This window comes from Paralichthys olivaceus, chromosome 10, assembly GCF_024713975.1.
Source record: "Paralichthys olivaceus isolate ysfri-2021 chromosome 10, ASM2471397v2, whole genome shotgun sequence".
Lineage (NCBI taxonomy): Eukaryota > Metazoa > Chordata > Actinopteri > Pleuronectiformes > Paralichthyidae > Paralichthys > Paralichthys olivaceus.
This window is the reverse complement of record NC_091102.1, coordinates 8,855,628-8,882,284: the sequence shown is the minus strand read 5'-3', so window position 1 is coordinate 8,882,284 and position 26,657 is coordinate 8,855,628. Positions and strand designations below refer to the sequence as shown.

Here is a 26,657-nt window from a genome sequence, read left to right as displayed (position 1 = left end):
TATTTTAATATCCATGGATACAGTTTCTACTCAACTAAAAAAATAGCAGCTGCTGCGCCTTTATTCTTGTCTTCCCTTTAGTTTTCTCAAGTACAATGGCTCCTTTGATAGAGTCTCTGCTGCCCTCTGCAGGTAGAACTTTATATGTGAGCTGCTGGATCACGTCACAACACCTAGAACCCTGAAAATGAAGCAGCTAAATGGAATCCAGCCATTATTAATTTTACAATGCAACCTGTTTGCATGAACTTGCATCTTGCAGCTGAACACCCCTCACCTTGTCTATTGTATTATTGAAAGGAAGGAATTACACATAGAAGTAAACCACAAGTTAGATTTACAGAACCAGTTAGACTTTATTATTGTGATTACAAATCTGACCAGCATGTGATACATTAAGACTTCCTGCTGCCTCTGTAATCGATGATAATGGTGGTTTTTGCAGTGAGTTGAGCATCAACGTGCGTAATTAAACTCCAAAGTTAGAGATCACCCCGCCCTGCTGTATCTGAGCCGTCCAGTCCTCCTCGATGTACTGGTGGTACGGGTCATTCGAGTGCTCCCTCCTCTTGGACTTGACTGTGCTCACCAGGATGGCCACAATAATGAAGGCAAACATGCCGATCATCACGGCCAGATACCAGAGGACGTCCCTGAAGTTCTCCTCAGCCAGTGTCTTGTCCAAAGCATTGGCTGCGGCTGTAATGTTATGCCTCCAGTTGTCAAGATAGTGACCCAGAGCGCCCGTTAAGGACTCCTCCAGGTGAAGGGTTAGGTTGGACCAATCAAAGGGCCTCATCTAGTCAGAGGGAAAACACAGGAAGGTTTTCTGCAATTTGCTGTTTATCAAAGTTTCTCTGTAAAGTGAACTGAGTGTCCGAATTCTGTTACAAGTACAGATATTAAACTCTTGCACAGAAAGAAGATTTAAACATAAGTTTTATTTGAATTCATTTCATTTAATACCCACAGTAAAGATAATTGGAACTGTGATGTGCGAAATATTAAAACAACATGCAACATGTAGAAGAAGTCCAAAAAATCATTATCACTCTCCAGATTGATTTTATTACCATCATCATGAATTATCTTCAACCTCATCCTCATTCAGACACAATTCTACAGCCGACCACATGAGAACACGAGAAAGCTGCTCATGTCTCAAGAACACATTAAGAAAATCGAGCTATATTTTTTTCAGCTGTTCGATACTGCACCAACCTGCTGCCAGGATTTCAGAGGCCGCATGGTGAAATCTGTCAGAAGGTCAGGAACTGCCACAGAGAGAAAAGACCAAAACAAAGACGGCTGCTTACAGCAAGTCTCAGAGTCAGTGTCGCTCACTGCTTCACAGGCCCACGCTGCTCATGTGTTGTTTGCTTTTCTTTATCTTTTCTGCTGGGTTTTGACATTCTGCGTCAGTAAGGGAGGGAAAGACGCTGCGGCATGACCTTCAAAATGCTGATATCACCTCCAGTTGACAAAAATTGGCGTGGCCTGGAAGTCATTATAACACACACACACACACACACACACACACACACACACACACAAAGACATGCACATGCACAAACATGAAACATTAACAAATGGCAGCAACAAAGTAGTAAATGTAAACAGTAAATAGTAAATGGATGAGGCTTTTTATTTGCCTGCAATTCCTCATCTTCCCACTCAGAGGCAGCACAGCACAAGACAACATTGTTGCTCTATAATAACTTTGCTGTATCTCTACCTATAGGTGGCAGTATAATGCTAAACATTTTTGGATGATTTTGACACTCATGTACATTTTTTTAGGAAATATGTTGGAAATATATTTATTTACGTATTGTTTTAACATTGTTTGTGTTTGTTCTGTAAAAAAAAGTAAATGTCTGTGAAGTGAAGAATTGAAACGGGGTCTTAATTTGAAGTAATGGGTATCACTGTCCGCACCCTGGAGTCACTACACGTCCATTGTCTTGTTCAAGGACAGTTAAGCCAGGTATCTGTTTGCTGACAAGAATGTTTGAAACTGGATCTTGTGTTTGAAGGAAGGAAGTTTCTGCCCTTCGGAGCTAAACTGCTGGAGTGGATCACTACGGTGGCCCAGAGGGTCAGAACACATCAATGTTTCAGAAAACAGACAATATTTTACAAAACACGTGTCAACAAATGTCACTGTGTTTTGTGAAATGTTGTTGAGATATTTGAATTTTTGTTTTTCATGAAATATTGCTTTGTTTTCTAAATATCTTCTGAGATGTTATTGTGTTTTACGAAATGTTGCAAAGTTGTTTTACTTTCGAAATGTTGCCGTGCTTTTCTAAGATGATGTTGTGTTTTTAACCTCAGGGCCACCGTAGCATTACTTTCACTACCTCTGATTATTTATGTTTTGTTCTCCAGTGCCAGCGGGTGGACACCCTGCAGACCTTTTTCTCTGTAAAGTGAAACAAGAGAAAAATGGATCAGTCAGTACAAAGCACACAGACACAAAAGGGGCAGACACACACATACAGACACACACACAGTAAAGCGGAACTGAAAAATGAGCTGCAAGAGGTAAAATTCCACAGCCTGAGAAAATAAGACACAGGCGGTACAGAGGTGGAGAAGAGGGAAAAATAACAGTTACGTTATTGTCTGATTTGAAAGAACATGCAATAAAAATACAACTACATTCCTCATGCACAATCTTCAAGTTAGTGTTCAATGCAAATGGGATATCCACATGCAAATACAGCATAGGTCAATTGTAGAGTCATTCAAAGTTTACACTGGTCTTTTCTAGTGACCCTGGATATATATTCCCCTCCGTTTCTCCCCCTCTCTCATCAGTTTTCAGTATCTGAACATCCTGGTAATACGGCAACTCAGTAATCTGATGTTTCACAACTTTTCTTTTTTTCAAACATCAGGATTTTAGCCACTGGCCCAGAGTGAAGAAAGAACGTTTCAACACAAAGTCTGTTAAAATGAACTGACAGTGAGGGAGCATGACATCTGACACTTTTCACAATCATTTCCCATGTTTAATGATTTAGAATTACACCAGGTTACAGCAGAAACATTATTCAGCAGCATATATTTTTAAAACTTGCTAATGAGACACTTTTTTAAGGGTTTATAAGTTGTAAATAACTTTTAATTAAGGAATTGCTATAGGTTTAATCAATTGACAAGTTATTTTACAACCAAATAAGCCTGTCTGTTCCTGTTAAGACTGTTAATAAATCGCTTATAATGGCTTTTGATTTGCAAAATATATGTTATTACCAAATGAATAAAGGAACAAACCCAATGACCAAACACTTACAACCTGGAACCCAAAGGTTGTTCTTATTATCTTATTCTTTTTATTCCATGCAATAACCTCCCAAAGTCAGAATTGTTACATCGCACTTTTATCTGATCATGGCACCTGTTAATCTGTTCATCTGACAGTTGGTTATCGAACTGGAAACGTCACTATTAAATTGGTAGATAATATAATTTGTGTATTCAACAGAGTAGGCCAAATAAGAATTGAGAGCACAGACACATTCAGAAATAGAGGAGGAGTGGAATGTACAAAGGCTCATTTCAGTCAGATTGTTGGAATTGACCACTAACAGTAGATGGTTATAAACAGAGAAAGGCTCTGTTGTTTCAATGTGTAAGAGCAGCTGAGGATGCAGCTGAGGAAACTCATCCGCCTCAATACATGAACATTAAATCTTAGTTATGTAAACAGTATATAACACCAAATAGGGAGGTTGTGGTGCCGGTAAATATAGTTAGCATGAGCGTAAGCAGCAGAGTAGTAAGTGTGAAACGTAAACCATGTGCATCTGCATGAAAACGACTGGATGTTACTGGTCACGTAGCTGCGAATGAGCCAATAATTGTTAGAGAGATAGTTCACCCAAAAATGAAAATTCACTCACTGTCTAAAAACCGCTATGCCGACTTTCGGAGTTTCAGGGGTAAACAGCATTACAGCCAAATCATTTGATATGACTTCATATACATCAGTTTTTAGTTCTCTGATATCCTCCTCTGGAGCCGCTTTGCACGTGGGTCACAGCGAAGCTTTAGGCTCAACACCTGGTGTAAATGATGCAGTTTCAAGTCTAACCTGATTGTTGGGGCTCTCAGACACTTGGATGACACCTCAGAGGCAGTATTGAGGCATTTTAGTTTTTTTTCTGTTGTTTTTTTACGTTTGAAGAGGTGGTCATCTTTACTTTACATTATTGGATTGGATTTGGCTGCAACACTGTTTACCCCGAGACTCAAAAAGTGTTTTGTGGACGCTAACACTTCACCCACCCCTCCATTGGCATAGTGGTGAGTGACTTTTCCCCAAGGCCAGACAGACATAATTCCAAAGAGAGGGACAGTGAACCATAAACCCCCTGCTGGGCTTGAATGTTACATAAAATCTGAAATACAGATTCACACTCTCACAAAGATGCATGAAAGCTACATACTCACGCCCACTTATTAATGCACACATGTAGGAACAGCCCACCTCGTGTTTGTGTTCGTATGTGATATTTTGAGGCAAACTCATGAAGAGTTGACACAAACCACTGTTCTGAGTCAGAGGAGTCAGCACACACGGTTACATAAACAATCACAACTTCGATGATTGTTCAGTTGGTTGGACACAACAGTCACGCACCTGGTTTTCATGTAAGAACGACGGTTGGGTCTTCAAGGGAATAACTTTTCGTATGATCATACTTTACAAATGATTAATCTGTACTTTTAATGCAAATGCATTGCTTGAGATTCCTCCGTATCTCTCCCTTCTGTTTTAATTTGATATGAGGCAACAACAACAACACAGCAGTACTTTTCCACACATGTGGTTGAGTCTCCTTGCCCCATTTACACCACGCCCTCTTCTCAGAGCAGATGATGATCACTCCCGTTATCTCCCTGAGCTGCTGTGGAGGTAAATAACAAGAGCAGCGATGAATGCTGATTCAGTTCCAAATGATTATGGAGTCTAATGTCTGTGTGGAATTCACAAACCAGGATGAATCTGTTCCACATGTTCAAAGCAGAGATTGCAAAAAGAGTTCATCAGAGACTCGCTGTTATTACATTTTTTGTTGAGAGACCTTTTTTTATTTGTCATAGCTAAATCTAAACTCAACCAATGTTTTGGATTCGCCTTAACTCAAGACAAAGCATTTCTTGGCATTGGTGGAAACTCATTTGATGATTAGCGCAGAATTCTTCCCCCATGCTCTTTCTCAAATATTTCATCCACTGCTGAAGGGCATTTGCTTTAAATTTGTGAGATTTTTCAAAATGTTCTCAGTTTTCCCATGGAAATGCATTATGGGATTCATGTAGACAATTAACATCATCATGGCATGCATATATTAAACCTAAACTCTGACGTATTTCAGCTTAAAGCCTTTTTCATGTCAGGTTTTTACCTGACAAATATCACCATCATGTGTGTCTAATGATGCAAAAGGTTTATTGTAATGCCACCAACCACTCATTTCACCATGATTCAATAAAATGACACTCCCTGAAGAAAATTGCAAAACTTGGTGGAAGGAGAGTAAAGTCCAGGTCCTGTAGGGGGTTACCCGAGAAACCTTCCATGCTCAACTTTCCACCTGAGCGGTCTCTTACTCCCTCTCACCAGTCTAAAACTTTTCCATCCCATATCCAACTGTGGCAAAGTTCGTAGTCCAGTCTTATTACAGGAACACGTGAGACGAGTGATAAGAATTGTTATCGTCCACTTCCATTATGGCGAATGACAGCTCCTGATAATTCTGCTTTTTTGTCTTTCTCAATCATTATCAATAACTGTTTCTTTATCGGCAAACTCGTTATGAGCAGATAACAGCACCGCCGTGTGCAGCGTCGATCTGTCACTACTCAAGAATGTTGTTTTCAACGGTGAGTCTGACCCAGAAAGACGGGAAAAGGTCTCAGTGCTTTATGCCTCATTGATTCACATTCACTATGTTGCGGCCCTAGACACTATTCTTCCTGCTGTTATTACTAAAAGAGGTAAATATTTCCTTTTGCCATTGAAGTGCTATTTCATGGATTAATGCAAGATACCCAGGCATGCCACCATAGTTTAGTCAGGGCTGTGCATGGGGAATGACAGGAATGCATTGACTATGTGTTTGCTGTATATTTGAAAGGTCACATCGCATTCCCTTCATGGCTGCTTCCGTTGTCACCCCAATAAGCATGAACATCAGTGATGGTTTTAAACTTTCAGAGTGGGTGAATAACCAATGGACCGTTTGGCTGGATTCAGAAAATACCAAAAAGTTATTGGACACAAAAAGAAACAAACAGAAAAGAAGATATAGAATTTTTACTTCAGCATATAGTAACAGAAATAGCAAGCTCACTGTAGAGGAAATCCATCACTTGAAAACTATGATACAATAAGTAAGATCATTTATAGGACTACACACTCAATGCTCACTCAATAGTATCATATTTCCTCTCCAATGATTTTCCTAAATGCATAGTGTTGAAGTCAGGGAATGTTTTCTAATAAATCATCTGCATTTCCAGTACAGACGAGACATTGGCAGACACGTGTACAAATGCCAAACTACGCAGGTTACACTTTCAAATAAGGCTTCGTGGACAAGTTCCTATATGTTTAAAGTATCCTATCATAAAATCCCCTGAGGTAGATGGAGGTTGGATCTGTTTAATACTCATAAAACCTGATTCCATCACTGGTATAAAGAATAAAGAATGAAAGTGAAGGATTTGCTTTAGTAAAGTGTGACACATCTTATGACAGGCCTGAGCCTGAAAGAGCAGACTACAATGTGTTTCAACTGCTGCTTACAGCTGGTATTAAAAGTATAGTTTGCACTGAGGGTGGATAGCAGTACGACATTATTCTGTTCATAACAGCATTTGAGCTTCCCACCCTGAGTGTGATGTCAGGACAATGGCCGCTGTGTGCTTATGGTCTATTGCTATGACAGAATCTGTCCATAGACACACACACAGACGTAAACATTTGTCAAAGTACCTAAACCCACATCTGTAATAGTCACTTTTACAGTAGGTGTCTCCAGGGACCACATTTCACCATGATGACAAACACACACACAGAGAGAGAGAGAGATGGGGAGTTTCAATAGTGCTGTACTGAGATAATTAGAAGACATTAGGAAGTCAACACTGAACACTGACAATGATTTATAGTGTAAATTTCCCAACATTTATCATGTTAATCCCCTGAATTTACAATGTAATTGCATCATGTTACTGGTTCCCACTTAATCCTAAGAAAACAAGAGAGTAACAATAGTGGAATGTGGAAGAAGGATTATACTGTAAGTATTTCGTAGGAACAGGATATCTAGTTTTTAACAATCCTTTACTGGAGGGACTTAATTATTCAACACAGCTGACTGAATATCACTTTTCACTCTCTGGGATAACATTTCATGCAGGTGTGCCTTCACACACATCACAGGGAGTCTTTTTGCATATCTTGTCTACTTCAAGATGTTGAATACTTTTTTCGTTTTATTGAACATACAGCTGCTGGTGGGAGAGTGGAATTTTTGGGGGTTGTAAAAACAAATGGAAAAGTGGGTCCTGTGCTTGTTCAGCCCTGCAGAGGCAGATAAAGGGCTGGCTGCAGGAGTAAAGACACCAGTACTGCAGATATTTGAGCAATTGCAGTCTCAGGCAATCATACCTATATGTTTTATCTTTTTGTCCTGACTTGAATGTCTAAGGCTTCTAATCCTGTCTGCTTTGTGAGCACTAAGCCTCATTTCAACCATCAATCTAACCTGAACAACTTGTCGGAGGTGGGAGACAGACGACATATCAGGAAGCGCTGCCTCCGATGGTTCAGCTCAGGACATGAATGAACCGGTCTGTGTTTCACATCCCCGGCCAAAAGATTACAAATCCCAATCATGAGGAGTAAGAAAACAGAATCCTGATATTTAATTTGTAAAGTCCTGCTCAGTACGCCTGGAGGCACAATAACGTTCACAATGTCGTTTTCTATTATTTTAATGAAATCATTTAACTGTAAATCAAATTTTTAAGGCACGTTGCACATAACTAATGAAAGATTGCACAGCATGCAGACCAATTCGCCCCATCTAATAATATCATGATTCCGACACTGTGAAGCCATTTGTTTCAGACTATTGTTTCTGTCCTCACCGTCCAAAACAGACAATGAACAAAGCATGGCCCAGATGCCAGTACTTTTCCACAAGGACAATATCATTAGTTTCTTCTTGGGAAAGAGGGAGGGTACGAGTCGACTGGGGGCTCGTGGAGGAGCAGGCAAGATGTGTAACAAGGCTGGAGTGATATACGATAAAGAAGATTCCAGCTAGTTTGAGTTACAGTGCTGTCAAACTCAAGGCATGTGGTTACAGCAGTGATGGAAAATAACAATAACACGAGAGGGATGTAGTCGTGGCCTGCAGCCTTGATACCCTCAGAAAGGAGACACAAGCACAGGTAGTGCTTTCACTAGATTAATGCTATTACACAACAGATATACATTAGTACAGTTTAAATAAACAGTGGAGGCATTATTTACACCATATTATGAAATACTCCATTACTGGTATTTTCCTAAGGCATGGGCGACTTGACGACTCTAATGCCTGGACTGCCCTTGTGGCTGATTGAAGAATACATCAAATAAAATTAGGTTGGTAAAATGGTTTCTACCATTGTAAGTGATTGTAATCGTATGATATTTATACAAATGTTCATTTTTTTCCAGTATGTTTGGTTTCAAGCAAAATCAAGACTGACTTGCGATCTGGTGAGTGTTGTATCGGCAGGACCTCGCTACTATGGCTCCATCCCCCGATCGCTACTGTGCTACGAATGTGCAAGATGGCTGTTTGTATCTTGGTTGTTTTGGATTAATTTCTGGACAGTGGGAGGATGTGGAGACATGTTCTCTATCTACATATAAAGTTTGTGATCAAAGGTAAAAAATACTCAGGTTTACCTTTGAAAATGAAACCCATTTTTTATGGATTGATAGATTTGTATCTAAAATCTGATTGTTTAGCTAAACTACTGATCACAGCTTTAATGTACATGTAGTGAAGTTTACAGTAATATTTTCATTAACTGAACAGCCTGTCACTCAATCATGCATTTCACCACCTTAGTCCAGACAGACCAACATCGACTCACCAGATTTGAATGAAATGTTGTACAGAAACTCGTGGTCACCAGAGGATGAATCACACTGGCTCGTGTGTATTTTCCTGTTTTGCCGGTGACACTTTCCCTTTCAGTGAAACCTAAGATTTTACTCAAACATTCATGTTGCCCGGATGATGTCTCCTCATGACTTTTGTGATTCACTGATTTTTCCTCTCATGACTCTCACCCTTGTGGTTTCGAGTGAAAGATGTCAACAACTGTGTGATGCATTGCTGTGACATTTGGGACAGGCATTCATGTTCCCCTCAGAATTAACACCAATGGCTTTGGTAATCCCCTGGCTTTCCCCTGGGCAGCATCAGGTCAAACCTTTAAAACAGAACTATGACTATCCTATTTTTCTTAGCCATAGTTTTGTTTTCATTTTACTTCTTGCAAAATATCAGAATGCTAAATTAAGATGCATTAGCATTAAGTTTAAAGCATTGCTGAGCATAAATACTTGTATTTTATTGTAACAGAAAAACATGAATCATTATAATTACTTTATTTAAGTAACAGTATAGTTTGTTTTCCTATTTTTGACGCTAACTTCAACATTTTGTCAGTTTTTGTACAGAATTTAAATAAATGCTCTTTGTAATTTTCCACCAAACCATACCTGAGTAGCAAAAAAGAAGATGCCAATGTTTGATCTATTCAGTAACAATACTTCAAAGTATTTCAACGTCATTTAAATGATATATGCCCCAAGGGTGTAATGGGGCGTGATACTTGTCAAACAAAAGTTAAATGAATAACCCCCATGATTTATATTAATATGAGTTAGCAGCATGTGTGCAAGAGCTTTTTGTTTTGACCATGTGAGAAACTGAAGGTCGGGCTTTCAGGTCACAATAAACTAAAGCTTTCCATTTAGCAAACTAACAAAGTTACTTATTTACATGCTTCGCTCAAGACACCTGTTACAAACCTTCAGGTCATTTTCCCAGTTTATTCTGATGCTGCGACTCACACATTTCCCCTCATTGATATGAGTCACTGTCTAAATGCAAACACGGAACACGGACTCTAAATGCCAACCTCTGACTAAATGAGATTTATTCTGCAGTGTTGCATTTGTCACTCTTGTAAACAGTGTATTACACATCACATTAACCAACCCTATGAAAAACGTCTGACTGTATGGACCGATTAACTGGTAAGAATTTGAGATTTGTGGCACTGATCCTGGCTTTTTGATTGGTTGAATCTTGTGAAAAGAATCCTGGTATCGCCCAAAACTCTTTTGGCTCTGATCAGGTTAATAAAGCCTTGCTGGGATTTTATATAATCCTGGCAAGCAGTAACAGAAAGCCCCAAAATATAAAGAAAAAAACTGAATAGGAGGGTAATTTTATTACTATCCAAACCAAGTAATTCCTTTGAGTTTTGAAAACAACATTTTAATCACTTAATATCAAACCAAGTTGCAAAATGTCACTTGGAGAACAATGTGGTTATTCAGAAGTTGTAAAGTGAATGTCAATAACAACATAACCACATTAGATAAATTGCAATGTGTTATCTGGTCTAACTTTGAATAATTCGACTATTTCTTTAAAACAGATGCTTTGATTCCTGACAACTTGTATCCAGGGGATAATCACATGATGAATAAAGAATGTTTCTGATTTAGCAACATTCTTTAATTCACTGCAAGTCAATAAATCACCTGAATTTACAGGAAATAATGACATTAAAATAAAAACTTGCATCACACAAAATTGACTTTATGTTAGCCAGTTTGATGAGAAAGTAAACAGTGTCACAACATAAAGAATGAGAACACGTTTGTCTTTTTTGTCTCTCTTTATTTCCAGTCTCTTAAAAATAAAATCCATAAAAATGACAATGTATATTCTCTCAGAAAGGAAGAAAGAGAGAAAGATTTTTAAAGCTCATTCGCATACAGCAATCACTACTTATTGATCTTCCATATGTTGTGCATCATTTATCCAGGTCACATTATGACCACATTTTTCAGACTGAGATCATTTAACACCTCTATTAAATTACAAAACACGACATTGTTTACTTCGCTTTACCCTTTTTCTTCTGGTGGCGGCTGTTGTTCAGATCTGGTCACCTTCCACTCTGGAAAGAATGAGCACAATCCAGAATTCCAGTCATTTTATTAACCTGGTTAAATTACCCTTGAAAGTGTCATGAGTGTACTAATCTAGTAATGTGCTAATCCTAACGGCTGAAGTGCACTGTCTGCTTTGCATCATCGTCCTCTGCTGATAAGCACCTAACTGAAAATGTACTTCACTATGTGGCTAAGATGATTTACTCCGTCTATAAAGAGAAGTGCTATTCACTGCACAAACATTTTCAAGATGTAAAACTTATTTTGTGTTTTTGTCACTTACATTTTTTGCACACTAAGACACATTTGGTAGGTTTATAAAAGTTGCACTTGAAACAGGATTAAATGACACTAAAAGGTACATTGACGCATAGTCAACTCAAAACAGATTACTAAAGAGGCTTACTGTCAGCGATGCAATGATCCATGTATTATGTTGGACACACTTTTCAACGATGTGAAACATAAAATGAAATCTACATAAAATGTAAATTGATACAGAATCATGAACATTGGAACTTTGTTTCTTATGAAGAGAATAGAAGTAGATTAAGAGAAAAAGACAAACCACAGTAGTAGAAAAACCATACCAACCAAAACTTTAAACCATTAAAAAATACCAGTACAGCTAGAGGTATTTGACTAGAATATGGTCATCAGGGACAAAACACACAAGTAACAGCCAATGAAAAATGACAAGAAATACCACACAATATTAAGTTTAGCTTAAAAAAAATCTTAAAAACAAAGTTTATCCACTCCATTCTATGTGCCACAAAATATGTAAATATGAAATACCAGGTGTTAACTGTAAGCTAGACACAATTATTTTTGATGAAAAGCCTCCAAGAGGATAAATCAAACCAGTGAATATAATCAATCACCATAAACAAACACCAGCGGAGAAGCAACATTTTATATTTACTATTATTTTATAAATGAGTCAATCAGACAGATCCCCTTCTTAAGGAGACACTTGAATAGAATACTTTCTACAGAAAAAAATCATTTGGACATTTATCAGTTAAGTTGCTAACCTTGAAAAGACGGTTCAGGACACATTAAAACTAAATAGTAATAACATAATTCATAATTGCAATTGTAATAATATAATTGTTGTAATAATCATAGTGTACAAAACTTTCAAGGTCTAAAACCTAAAGTTTGTTTCAGTTACTACAGACATGTATGCTAACACTCATCAACAGAAATAAAAAAGGTTTAAAACCACACATTACATGTTTTCTACCATACAAAAAGACAAGTGCGTATGTCAAATAAGGCAAATATTAAAATTCACTTGGAGTACATTGATTCTAAAACTCCCAGTAGATATTCTGCAGGATTAACACTAAGCACTGTACAAAATGGACACAGCAGTGCCAAATAAGCGTCATAGTCATAAAGAAGACAATAGAAGCTTTAATCATTTAAAAAAATGATTAGAATAAGCTTAGATCCTTGTTAGAGAACTACCAAAGACAACTGTAAATATTACAGACAGTTTGTTAACAGCACCCAAACCACCCACGCACCTTTCAGCTTCATAAAAAGCACCCACACTATTCCCACTTAGGTTAGTGCCAGGTTCAGCTAGAGTGAAAAATAAACAAACATGAAGATACCCACAGAACAGACGCATACAAGACCCATGTTGAGGAGAAGCTTGACTCTAGGGGACTCGTACAGCATCTGTGCAATGAGTACTGCATCTTCCTGCGACACTTTTGGCTGAGCACTCTGTGCCACATCCTTATTTGGAAAAATCCAGTCAAGGAAACGCGTACACCTGCTACGCTCCCCATTCCCATGGCAGCCGTCCTCTGCTCTGATCATCTCCATCCTGCTATTACCAAATCGTTCTGCAGGGGTGGTTGCAGGGGAGGTTTCTGTACTAGGTGTTGCTGGGTCATGGTCAGTGGATGGGACAAGGAGTTTAACATTCGCCCCATCTAAACACCTCTCCTTTCTGACATCTGGGGGCAGTTCTTTGAGAAGGTTTCCATCAACATCATGATGGCCCTGATCAGTCAGCGTGTACATTTCCTCTCGGTCCTTTGCAGGAACCTTTTCAACATTGCGGAGCCCCCAGACTGTGGTGGTGCGAACCCGCTCCTCATCTGGTGGGGAGGTACAGAGGCTGACCACCACCGCGACAAGCCCTGAAATCCAGAACAGCCCAGCCGCAAAATACATGTAGTGAATGTGGATGATGAAGGCAGGCCTATCATCTGGCTGGTCACAGCGAGGCTGGCGGTAGATAAAAGCTAAAATCAGCCGTGTGGTACCTAGTGTAAAGCCTGTCATGCCCCCACAGAATGCACCTGTCTCATTACAACGTTTCCAGAACACACCAAGCAGGAAGAGGGCAGCAATTGGTGGAGTCAGGTAGCCAGCAACTTCTTGGATGTACAGATATGTCTGTCCACCTTGCATTTCAATAATAACAGGGACCCAAGCAATGCTGATGGCCACCATGAACACAATAAACATGTGGCCAACAATCAGCAGCTCGCGCTGTGCAGCCTTCTTCCGAACAGTTTGGTAAATGTCCAGGGTGAAGATGGTGCTTGCACTGTTGAAGATTGAGTCAAGATCACTCATCAGGGCGGCGATCATGACCGCCATCATCAGACCCCTGAGTCCCACAGGCATCACAGCCATGACCAGGCGTGGATACGCAATGTTAGAGCAGCCAGCCTGAGAACCACACACAGCCATGCAGTGCTCTGGCCCGATGCAAGCAATCTCATCTGCAAATAGGATACGGGAGATCATTCCTGGAATGACTATAACAAACATGGGCAGAATCTTGAGAAATCCAGCCATGAGTGTGGAGCACTTTGCATGAGCAATGTTCTTTGCTGCTAGTACTCTCTGCACAATGACCTGGTCTGCACACCAGTACCATATAGATGCAGGGGTCTGGCCAAGAATGAAGCCTGGCCAAGGGATATCTTCGTCCAGAGGACCTCGAAGTATGTATAGCGAGTTTGGTTTAGGCTCAATGCGACAGGAAGGAGAATACGTGAAGTTTCCAGTAGCTAATATAGCAGTAACATTGGGAACTGCTTGCATGTACTTAGTTCTGACACCCTCAAGCCCACCCACTTTCATTAGGCTGATGATGGTTAAGGTTAAGGCTCCACCTATCATCAACACTGCCTGAAGGACGTCCGTGTACAGTACTGCCACCAGTCCCCCAGTGACAGTGAGTAATGCTGTCATACTGATGAGCAGGACTATAGACAGGTAAAGGTTCCACCCCAGGGACTCCTGAATGAAAAGAGCTCCAGCATACAGGTCCACAGACAGCCTGGTAAAAATGTACAGCATAATAGACAAGAAAGCAAAGTAAATCTTTAGCCTGTTGCCACCATAGCGTTTCGACAGGTACTGGGGCATGGTGTAGACTCCTGAGTGGATGTACACAGGGATGAACACCCAGCCAAGCAGCTGCAGAAGTAGAAGTGCATTAAATTCCCATGCTCCAACAGCAAAGCCACTTGCTGCTCCTGATCCAGCCAGTCCTATGAAGTGTTCACTGCCAATGTTACTCACAAAGAGCGATGCACCTATCACTATCCATGTCATGGAGCGTCCAGCCAGGAAGTAGCCACTCACTGTGTTGCGATTTGCTTTCCACATGGCAAAAAACCCGATGACCATCACCAGGACAAAATACAGTGCTACCACAGCAATGTCCGCTGCTTCCATTCCAGGACTCATTTTTATAGATTACTTTCAAAAATATATACGTTAAGGAAGTACAGTTCACAGCTAATGGAATCCTTACAAAAAGGAATATAAATAATCAAAGTTATGGGTTTGAATAATAAAAATGGAGCAATGGAAATGCTCTGCTTTGGTTTGCTGTCTGGATGGAGACTGTCGTATCCACTGTCAGTTCAAATTCACTAGGTGTGCTTCGGATGGGGTTATCCACCGGCACTGAGGTCGTTCTAGATTTAGAGGAGGATGTTGTAGGCCTCTGGTCTAGAAAAGCCTAGACTTAACATTCCTGCAAGACAGCAAAGACAAAGAAAAACACCTCATTAGAGCCTTGATTTGAGAGGGAAAACAGCCAACAAGGTCACAACAACCCTCTGAAAACAGGAGTTATTGGACTCAAACATCGTGTCACAATCCATAACATAAATTATCAGAATTATCACTTTATAAACCAAACACAGATTATTTTTGCTGATGCTAATCAAAAAAGTTGGTTTTGCAACTGCAATATTTGTTCTAGTCTTTGGGTTTAGCCTGCCTGGGATTCTGTTAGTAAGTATTTTTAAAACACAAAAGAACTGTGCCACTGTATAAACTTCAAAGAAAGCATATCGTCATGTAAGAAAGAAAAAGGCAAGGATGAACAGCATCTATCCAAAGGACCATGCATTCCCTACATTGCTCAACAAGTGGTCTCACTACTAACATTTTGAAAATCTTGCAAAACTACAAAACACGCCTGTATAGTCTCAAGCATTTTTTGGGGGGGGAAATGGCCAATCTGAGCTGGCACGTGATTTCATTTCATTTTATGGTTTTCAGGCCATGAAGAAATACAGAACAGAGGGAACCACATGCCAACAGGACATTAGCCAAACCCACAGAATTCCCAAGACAAATTAAAATTTTGCAATATCATCCGTCATACACACAGCTAATTCAGTTACATTGATGCTAACAAATATAGACTTTGATATTGCTTGGAAATTAAGAAAAGCCCAGTGTCCTCTGGCTGGAAAGGAAAACACTACCTTGCATTTAGCTGTATGCTCCATATTTAACATCTGCTGTGTAATTCAAATGAAACAGATACTTGGAGATAAAAGAGATGGATCAAATGTGTGTCTCTTTGTCAGTAACTGATGAAATATATGTAGATGTGTGAGCACATCTGGTTTTTGTTAATGATACACACACGCGCACACACTTGGATGTCTGGCTTCTCTTGAGGTTTAAGTCTGCCATGCGTGGCAGCAAATAACTCCACTCCTTCCATCTTCACAACCAGGCTTTATACATGACCATCTTTCTCTATAAAAGGAGTCTTTGTTTTCAGTTTTACCATCTCTTCATCAACGTCCACAACTCTGTGTGTTCATACATACTGGCCAAGATTCCCTGGCTCTGAAAATACAGCATGAAAATGTCATCCAATAGAATAATATAATTTTATTTGGTAAGTTATATATTGAGGGATTTAAACGTAATCACTACCATCTCCTATGCCAGCATGTACCTAAAGAGCGCTTTCCCACACTGCTGCCAAAATAATATGGTGAGAGACACCGACTTTAGCCCAAGCTGATTCGAATAATTGCACCATTAAAATAAATTAAATCAACAGGCCTATTTTTTTTTATTCTAGCCCTTCCTGCAACAGAAGCTGGTGAAACTGGAGCTCTACCTTAAGAAAGTGTCGCATGAGCATTAGTTGCAGGTATTCAAATGCCAAAACAAACGCTGAGGCAAAAAAAACAGTGATACCCATGAAGCAGAGGAAAACAAAGGAGTAAGACAGAGTCCCATGAAGTTAATAACTGAACCCTTATTTAAGTTCACCAACTTCAGATGAAAGGTAATACTATAATAATATCACAGTGGCAACGAAATTACCAACATGAACCGGTTTAGTCGCTTTATGAAAATGCACTTCATTTAAAAAAAAGTTTCAAGTATAAAATATAAAGGTCAAATTGACAACAGACCGACATGAGACACATCTACAAACCAATCAATGTCATGTGTAGGTAGACGCAGCCCACATAGGTGATGGTGACAAACACATACCATACAAAACTATTTTGTCCACTCTCTAAATTGCAATGTGAAAAAACGAATTGGATCAAATGTTAACAATGTAACACAGACATGAATCTTGGTTCGCACCATTGTCCTAACTTTCAGGTATGAAAATCCCATTAGAGAGTTTCTTCTTCTTTGTTCGGTTTATTTACGAGCGGCAGCCAACGTCAATGTGCATTACCACCATCTACTGCTGTACTTCTCTTGCTCGTTTTCTGTGAAAAACAGCAACAGGAAATGTTTCCAGGGGACCCAAAAGAGTGATGGACCTGACTGTAGTTCAATGCTTTGTTGCGTTGCTAACAAAGCAGATGCTATTCATCAGTGGTGATGGAACGTCACAAAGCATTGAACTACAGCCAGATTCATGACTTTTTTGGGTCCCCTGGAAACATTTAAGTTGTCGTCCTCACAATTTGCAGAGTGTTTCTATATGTGCACGTGTTGTGTCTTTTTGCAGCACACGTGTAGTCGAATTGTTTTCTTAATTTGCACTTAACTGTGCATGTATTTTCTTACTTTGCACATATATTTCTATGTGCATGTGTTTTTCTTAATCTGCATGTATTTTGTTCAATGTGCATGCGTTTATTCTTAATTTGCAATGCGCTGAGCTCTCTCAGCCACCTTATAAATATGCACCTTACTAAATCAGGAATTGTGCATGTCCGACAAATAATTGGCCCCCCCATGAGTAAATTGTGCCCCATCCCGATTTAGAAAAACCTTAGCTGCGCCACTGACTCCAGGTCGCAGGTGATGCCAGCTGACGCCATGATGGAGCAGTGGCACGATAGAATAAATGTGCTATAGAATAATAATAAGATGACGCTTTAATTAAAAAAGGGCAGCGGTGGCTGACAGCTTGAGGCTGCCTCTGTGAAAACAAAACCGGAGATGCGACACCACAGCCGGGCACGTAGTGTCCACACACTCACCAATCTGGCCTGACGGAAACTTCCAGAACAGCCGCTCATTCATCCGGAGCCACAAACCTTCAAGGTGCTGAATGCGTTAAATGCGTTAAACACACGGTTTCATACAAAACAACCGGAGAGTGCGGTGCGTGATGTTCGCCCAGGTGTTGTGACGCTTTTTGTCCCCGTGTGAAGATGCAGACATTCAGGTGACGATCAATGACACTTAAACTGTCCGAACAGAAAACGGGCTGCGCACGGTGTGACGCTCACAAATATCAAATATCACCATTGTTTTTTAATAGATAATAAAAGCTCAGGTGGTCACCACACACTCACCGAGTTACCGGGTCAGGTGTTTCTATCGCAAACAAACCCCCGTGAAAACGTGTACCTTGCTGGCTCACATTAGCAGCGGCGTCACAGATGCTAAGCGCTCCGCTCCACGCCCCGCAGCGGAGATGAGGAAGAAGAAGAAGCCGGAGAAGGCGAATGAGAAGTGGGCTTTGTTCTCCTTGAGCTCCCGTCCGGCCCCTTACACTACTCGGGTTGTCTCACTGCTCCCGGTCAGTGTGTGTGTGTGTGTGTTGATGAGCCGGCGGCAGCTCCGTGTCTTCCTCCGTGTCTCTCCTCTGGATCCGTCTATCGGCGGCTGCCTCCCTCGCTCCTTATAGGCGCCACTTCAGTCCCACGCCCCACACGCGGAGCCCACCCGTGACGTGTTTGTGTGCAGAAAAACACCTACCACAGCTCAGCCCTGCTATTTATCCCGGACTGACACTCTGACCCGTGCTTATATTAACTACAGGATACTTACAACATGTGTATTTTAAGTAACCGCGTTAAAAAGAGGAAACCAGCCTCGTTTAAACTGAGAGAGAGCACTGTTTTTAAAACTAACAAAGAAATTACACTTTTAAATTGCAGTAAATGGATTGTAACTTAATAACAGCATCTCTGCACATTTTACATTTCACTGACACTGCACATGATCTTTACATATAGATATTAATGATTAACCGAAGGGTTGTTCGAGAACTTTGAGCCTTTACAGCATCAAACACAAAACCCATTCTTCATATTTGCATGCAACCACACATACATATCATTGAGTCTGTTAAAACCATTGCTGGAATCATGCAAATCCTAGAAACTTCCAGAAAGAGACTGATTAGACTGTAACTTCTTAATCAGCTTTCATAGGATCAAGCTTCTAAACTGGAAGAATCTAGAACCTTCCTATAAGAGCCCAATGCCACTCTGAATAGTTAAGGATTTTTAAAAGTTTGCTTTCTCTCACTTCAATGGAATTTCATACCACATGCCAATAATAATAATGCCCATAAGAGATGCTTAAGTTATGCAAACTTAACTTTTGCAACAACACATGTTTTCGTTTTGCAGAGTGATCTTGCACAGATGGAGTTTTTTGCTGGAAAACACTGAGGTAGTGATTGAGAGGAAATGCTTGTCATTTTAGACTCCAAGATTTCAAACAACGTGAAGAAACTAACCACCACACTGCAAGTATTGTGGCATGATTGTATGAGGTAATGCTCTTTCTAAGGGTTAACTAGGTCACTCTCTATTAATAATAATAGTTGTAATAATCATTTTCAACTAAATATAGGTGTAAATGCTCCCAACCCCAATCATTATGGGGAAAAACATACAGAATGGGTCCCTGAAATGCATGTAAATGAAGTGAATATACATGCAACACGTTGAGACCCCCCACCTAAATATTTCTGCATGTGCATGTGTTGTGCAATGTTTAATGAAAGATATTGCAGCAGCTATTTAATTTATTTTACTGGTAATTTCATCCAAATGTGTGTGTCTGCATGTTTTAGTCTTATCAATAGAAGCCTTCAGGTCCATTTGTAGTACTGTCATGCCACTACTACCAATAATAATGATAATAAACATAAACATAAATAACATGCCATATCATTCACTTGACACAACAATAACACATTATATTGTTGTATATAATAGAATAGTTATAATAGTGACAACCTTACAATGACATAAAGACTGTCAGCTGACTCTGCAGTCAGATGAGAATAACATGGTTGACTTCCAACAAAACATCCTGCAAGGCAGACACGTCTCTGCATATTACAGGGGGGGGAGACAGAGTAAATTTCCACTCGCTTCTCTGGACGGTTATCTTGGAATTTTCCATTCATCAAAAACTACATTTCCCAGCAAGCCCTGCGCCACCGTGGTGCGTATTCGTTGCGACCATAGACTGTACATATACAAAAAGACAGCAGCAGGCAGAGGTGCACCGCTGCCAGGAAGACAGCAGGTATTCTGAGGTCGTTTACACATCCAAGACGGGAAGTAGGAATTATGTTTCCATCCTATCACTTCAGATGCCCAGACAACAATACTGTAATGTGTTGCAAATGAATTACTCACATTCATTCACTCCATCCCAGCACATGCACGCGAGAATTAAGCAAAATGTCTTGTGCATTGTCTATACACTGATTTTTCTCTGTAAAAACAGTATTACACCCATGCAGTTAATAAATACGCTAAATAAGATTTCACTATAAAATCCTAATGACTTCATTTTTTTCTCCTATACCCAGGTTTATAAATATATTCTTAGTAAAAAGTAATGCAGCTCCATTTATTCTCAATTCTCCTTGGATCTAGAAGTGGAACCCTAACTGTCAGCGTTTGTCACAAATCATGATGAATATTATATTTTGTAATAAAATCCTATATAGGAAAAATGACACTCACATTAGGTTTTATTGTGTTAAATTGATTTAATTTCTCAGCTCTTATCTATATCCTGTTTGGCTTCATCTACAAAAAGCCTCATGATTCGCAAAGATTCTGTGGCAACTTCCTGTTTCACTTGGTGGTCAACATCCTGGTGTTAAGACCGGAGTAATTATAATTTTGAACACTTAAAGTGTTTTGTGTTACTGTGTGCTTTGGATCATGCATTTAATGGTGATGCTGATTTCTTTGTTGAAAGATTTATCCATTATAATTAAAGGTCCAGTGTGTAACATTGTGAAGGGGCTCTATAGGCTGATATATTGTTATCATGAGAATCATCATAGTGACGCTTATAGAGGTAATAACAGTTTCCAGGTGTAGTACAATTGTTTCAGAAAACAGGATCATGTCTCAAACAGTGTGTGTTGAGTGTAAATCAAATGTGACCTTTGACTAACTAGCAGTAGGTTTAATATATTATTGGTGTCTGTTTCTGTGGTTCAGTTCCCTCATTAGCATCTCCTTCAGGTTTATGGGATTTAGGTCACATTGCCGCAGTTTTCTTCTCAGCTGGCAGCGAACAGAAAACAATCGAGCAGGAAACGGCTTTGGTGTGGGTTAGTTATTTTCAGCTGGCTATTCTCTGATGTCAGTGGTCATCACCGCGTGGTTCTCTCAGATGAGACAGTCAATAAAACCAGCTGTTACAATACAAGCCTTTGCCACATGAAACATCAAAAACCTTATTTTTTTCTTTTGCCCCAACTAGGAATGTAAGCTCATGATTGTTCTACTGTTGCTCTGATGACACGGAACCCCAAAACTGCATGAACGCATTCAAGGATAAACGATAAAGATAGGGGATGTAGGAAGGAAAATTGAGATACAGGCTTACGTGAAGATCCTGTTGACCCTTACCTTCTTCTCTGAGTGAGATTACTGTTGGTGATAACCATTGATTAAGATCATTATTGTCAGGTACAGAGTTACAGCTGTGAACAGCTCTGTGTGGTCTCCAAGTAGGAGACCACACAGAGCTGTTCAAGGACAAGCTTAAGAGTGATAGAGGCTTATGTGCAGGAAAGCACCTTTCTGTCCTGTGTGATGTCAGTCACCTAACTGTGTTGTTTGTACCAACGCTGCTTGTGTGAGAGTCATATGAGACGCAATATCCAGTGAGAAGCTGTGCCACATGCCATCCACACCTCAAAGAAATATTACAAATATTTCTATTCATTCTAGGACACCAGCTGATATAATAGGTTAGGCTGATTTCAATAAGGTGTTGTATACACATATACAGTATGTGGACCCATATTTTGTAATAAATTGTTGTCCTCTACATTTGTATGTTAGTAAATTTGAAGACATTTGTTCATGTTTAGGAAGTATACTGAGATGCTTTATGTCCTACATTCATCACATTATTTTGCAAGATCATTTGAAGTTGCAGACGTCATACAAATGTGGATGAAATTGCACAGCACGTTTAAGAATTAAGACAGAACAAAGGAAAAAGAAGAAAAAAATCTGTTTCCATTTGTTCCGTCTTGAACAAAAGTCCAACTTTCCACTCCGCTTATTAGTTTTTGAGATATTTCTTTAACTGACAGACAAACATGGAAAAAACAACCCCCTCGACGGAGGCAACAATAAACCCTTTGTTTCCCACTCCCTCATGTTCAACTTAGTTGTGGCTGATTAGAAACACCAGTGTCCTGTTACACAGCATTCTTCATGTGCATAGTGTTGGGCCTTTGTAAGTTGATCAATTTTCGGGCAATTCAACATCGACAATAAATTAATATTAAAATATCAATGGCTCTCTTTTGTATTTGGAACAAAGGAGCATGTGGCCTCATCCACTTAAACAGCGTTCACACATGAGTGCCAAGTTTGCTTCACATGCTAGGCAACCTGACCGTCATTGTATTAGTCGACCATCCAAACCCTAACCCTCCTGAACCTGGATGGCGGATCTCACGGGGCTACAGTTTTCATGTGTTTGTGTTGCACGTAAACCGGACTTTGCAGAAGCAGAAATGACCTTGTTTAAGAGGTGGTCATTGTTACAAGTAGTCCAGAAGTTTCAGGTGAAGTGCAAATAAGTGATCAAATAACTAGAAAACACTCAGAGGCCACATAAGTGCAACAGAAATATATAATCTGCATGAATACCCATGGTCAATAACAACTATCTGGAAATATTAGAGATTTCTGCAAGGAGGAAAACTTGCAGCTGAGTCAGGTTGAGCACTGAATTTGGGTCGCTCAAAGTTTTCATGTTGCAACAGCTCTACCTATTGCCAAAGTCTCATTATAATCTTTTATGGCGCATCATCCTGATTTAATCTGTACATGCGTCTCCAAGGGTTGTCTTGCAATTGCTCAATGTATTAAATCATTATTTCAGTGAGTGCCAGACGCTTACAGTCAGATGAAGAGAAACAGTCATTCAAAAATGTAACCTGAAATGTTTTATCCAGCAGCTTCACAAATGGACGCATAAAGTGTCTCTATATCCACATCAGAACTAAATTTACAGTAATCTGTAATGACAGACAAGCAGCGTTGCAAACACATACTCATAGGTGGCAGTTAAATTTGTTCATAAAAAAAACGAACATGGACAATTAATTATGTTTCAGATGCCGAGGCCTGGACGATATTTCTGTTTGTAACCTTTAGATTCATAAATAACCGGCTCATCATTGCCCCACCTTTAGAGAATAGGGGACAGGTTCTTTCCAATACTAGGTTTTCTCATTCAGTCTGTATGAAGCATTTCTATCTTTAGACATTCCTTCCATTGGTAAATTCTCTATTATCTCACTGAGTCTATAAAAATATTCCCTCTTCTAAAAATCCCCACAGTAAAGTCAGTGACAATAACTTCAACAGCTGCTCACCAACTGTCTGATTTCCATATGAGACTAAAGGCCTGTAAATGCTCTATCAGTTATATTTGTATTTCAGTCAGACAGCTCACGTTCAACCGTTTATTGCGGTAGTAGAACATAGGTCAGATATGATGGGAGTGAAGAGCAAATACTTGTAACCCCCCCCCCAGAGCCTACAGGTGGATGCTGGGGTGGTGGAGGGGCTGAAGCAACTGGTAGCGATACTGCAGCAGCAGTGCGAGCAAAGGGGTTGATGGGAAAATTCTCTCTGCTTAAATAGGCCGCCTAATAAGGTGGGTGTGTATAATAGATGATTGTAGAGAATGAGGTATGTCACATGATGTGTGTCACATGATTGGAGCAGCGCAGCTCGAGTTGGCTGCCTGAAGTAGCTCGCAGAGTTCGCTCCATTTTATAGATTGCTGTGAAAATGACAACTATTTGTTCCACATGTTTTTATAGAGTCTGTTAAGAGATAAGATACAAACTTATATCAAGAGACACCAGCATGTCAACAGAAATCAAATCATGTAAACAGACAGTTTTTGTGGTTAAATAAAAAACCTCAAAAAGATAATGCATCTTTTTTTTACGTTTTACTATTAAACATTTTACATGTCTCGTCAGAAAATGCTCAGGACAGAAAATACAGGTACAAAAATGACCAGTGTGTGTTAACCACACGTGTTGTACAAATAGTCAGTGAATTATATATGCTTGTGTCACTTTATACCAGGAAGGGCCTCACTATACCTGTTGAGTTGTATGTTATGTGAAACCACAAACACATTAAATACTTCTCCCAGGATGTATATTTAAGCTATTTGAGTACATTGCCATTTATAAAAATATACATTTGTTTATGATGCTTGAACCATTAAGCTCGGTCACAGGCCACATTATTGAAGCACATGCAGGTTGAGGAATGTTTTAAAATACAACAGCTCCATCTACAGACCTAAAGTGGCCCTTACAGGTCATTACTGTGTATCACCAAACAGTATACATATATAATTAAGACTTCACTTGTACACATCCATTACATTTGTCCAATACAAGCAAAATCTGACACTGACATAAAGATCTACCAGGAATGAGATGAATACTTGAAGATGACTTCAAGATGAATACTGAGTGAAAGACAGACCAGCTGGGTTGGCGTTGTTCCATATAACTATAATTTTTAAACCACAACTTTCCATATACATTTCAAATACATGAACACCTATAGATGAACAATGAAACTTTAATTTCAAGTTTTCAACATTCATAGGTCACATTCAGAAAGAAGGAAATCCAGTTAAATGTTATTTAAAATGTTATTAAGTGTAAAGGGGGAAAAGGTCGATAGCTATTTACAAAAAAATAAATTTACATTAATGATTAAGAACAATCTGTATCTAGAATATCTCTTTCAAAGATCATACAAGTAAAGCAATGTAATGACACTGTTTTACCACAGGGTGAAGATGTAAGTTGTGAGGAAAAGAACTCAAATTTATGGAGAAAACACCCCTAAAGGAACCAACTGTTAGTTCTGAAACCCCACAGGAAAACTTTGTAAGAGACATGTTTTTGATAAGGATGAATGTCTCCATGTTCAAATTAAATTCAATCATAAAATTATTAAAGTTTGGGAGGACTTAAAAAACATTGCTCTGTAGCTGTGACATTTACCTATAATTATAATTATAGGGTTGATCATGCAAATCAGAGGCTTACTATCACAGATGCCCTGACATATAATTGTAACAGAATGATCAGCCTTCTTATAAACATAAATACACATAAATCTTCTGTGTCTTGTATTGACACATATATTATCAATCACATTCACAATTAAATATCAGGCAAATAATATCAAAAACAACAAGTTTAATTAACAATGAAATAAGAATAAATAAATGAAATATCAAAATATGACAAATAATTACAGGTCAATAACATGAACCCAGAGTCACAGGAAATCATTCTTCTGAAGTAAAACATAACTATATTTTTATATTGTAGAATATAGGACACGATGGTGAATATCCCTTGTATGTTTGTAGGTATAAACTTATAATTTCAGGGTTGATCGTGTAAATCTGAGGCTTCTTATCAGATGTAAATGCAGTAGATCAGGGGTGCAGATCTGATGTCAGGATTGGGGGGACACAAAAGTGTGGGGTTTTTTTTGCCCGTATGCAACTCATACCATGCCACCATAAATTACAACTTCGTTGAGGCTCGCCATATCATTCAAAAAGTACTGCACAGGGAATCATTTATTCTGCTTACCTTTCTTGTTTATTTGTTCTAAACAGCCAACAGCGCGTATCACTGCTTACTTAAGTGTCATATTAGTAAATCATTATTTTAAGGGTCTCGGGCATGTAACGTCTACTCACGTTCTTATCTTTCGCCTCCCTCCAACCCTCCCAGATCCCAATTGTTCTCACCATCTTCCTTTTCTCCCAGTGTATGGGACTACTTTATGCATGATTAATTGATATGGATGAATATCAAAATATGAAGCCCTAACCCAGGTGTGTAAACTAACTGATCATGCTTTTACAATGAGGAGACCAGAGATGGAATGTGAAGTCAGAAATATATTTGTCAAACATTGTTTTGTTCCGCTATTTCAATCATTTCTTTTTAGATGTGAATCTAAAATGTGAAGAATGTGAAGTCTGAAATACATATGTTCAATTTTGAATAATTTAGGGTATTTTTATTTGGGGGGGGCAATTCATGTTTTTCAGAAATTGTCTACAGTAACAGTAGCTTTCGGAAAAAATGTTTGAGTAGCAGCGACTTCCTCATACAGATCCTTCCCCTGCAAATAACCTCCCCTGGTGGTGAAGGCAGATGTAATCATTTGATGACAGTTTAAATGCAGAATGGAACTACCTGACTGTTTCTGTTATTCAGTGCTACAGATGAGGCCCAGAGACATCACAGCCACAGTTGAGATGTACGCTTCAAAACCCAAAGCCATAGGTATGATGTAAAGAACCT

General features: G+C 39.3%; 2 protein-coding genes across 5 annotated transcripts; both read right to left on the bottom strand.

Annotated features, from left to right (window-relative positions):
* Positions 1-331: 331 nt before the first annotated feature.
* On the bottom strand, positions 332-18,805 carry LOC109631171 (potassium voltage-gated channel subfamily E member 2). 4 transcript variants are annotated; one of them, XM_069533391.1, is made up of 4 exons: positions 18,417-18,805; positions 2,364-2,425; positions 1,222-1,497; positions 332-799 (listed from the first exon to the last, which is right to left on the bottom strand). In XM_069533391.1, exons 3-4 carry the CDS (start codon positions 1,246-1,248, stop codon positions 470-472), a joined length of 357 nt encoding a protein of 118 aa, XP_069389492.1. In that variant the 5' UTR covers positions 1,249-1,497; positions 2,364-2,425; positions 18,417-18,805; the 3' UTR covers positions 332-469. The 4 variants fall into 4 exon arrangements, with proteins under 4 accessions (XP_069389492.1, XP_069389491.1, XP_069389493.1 ...); XM_069533390.1 differs by having other exon boundaries at positions 18,349-18,488; XM_069533392.1 differs by lacking the exon at positions 2,364-2,425 and having other exon boundaries at positions 18,417-18,804.
* slc5a3b (solute carrier family 5 member 3b) lies at positions 11,078-18,543 on the bottom strand. Its single transcript, XM_020090248.2, has 2 exons — positions 18,404-18,543; positions 11,078-15,299 (listed from the first exon to the last, which is right to left on the bottom strand). Exon 2 carries the CDS (start codon positions 15,005-15,007, stop codon positions 12,872-12,874), a length of 2,136 nt encoding a protein of 711 aa, XP_019945807.1. The 5' UTR covers positions 15,008-15,299; positions 18,404-18,543; the 3' UTR covers positions 11,078-12,871.
* Positions 18,806-26,657: the final 7,852 nt, after the last annotated feature.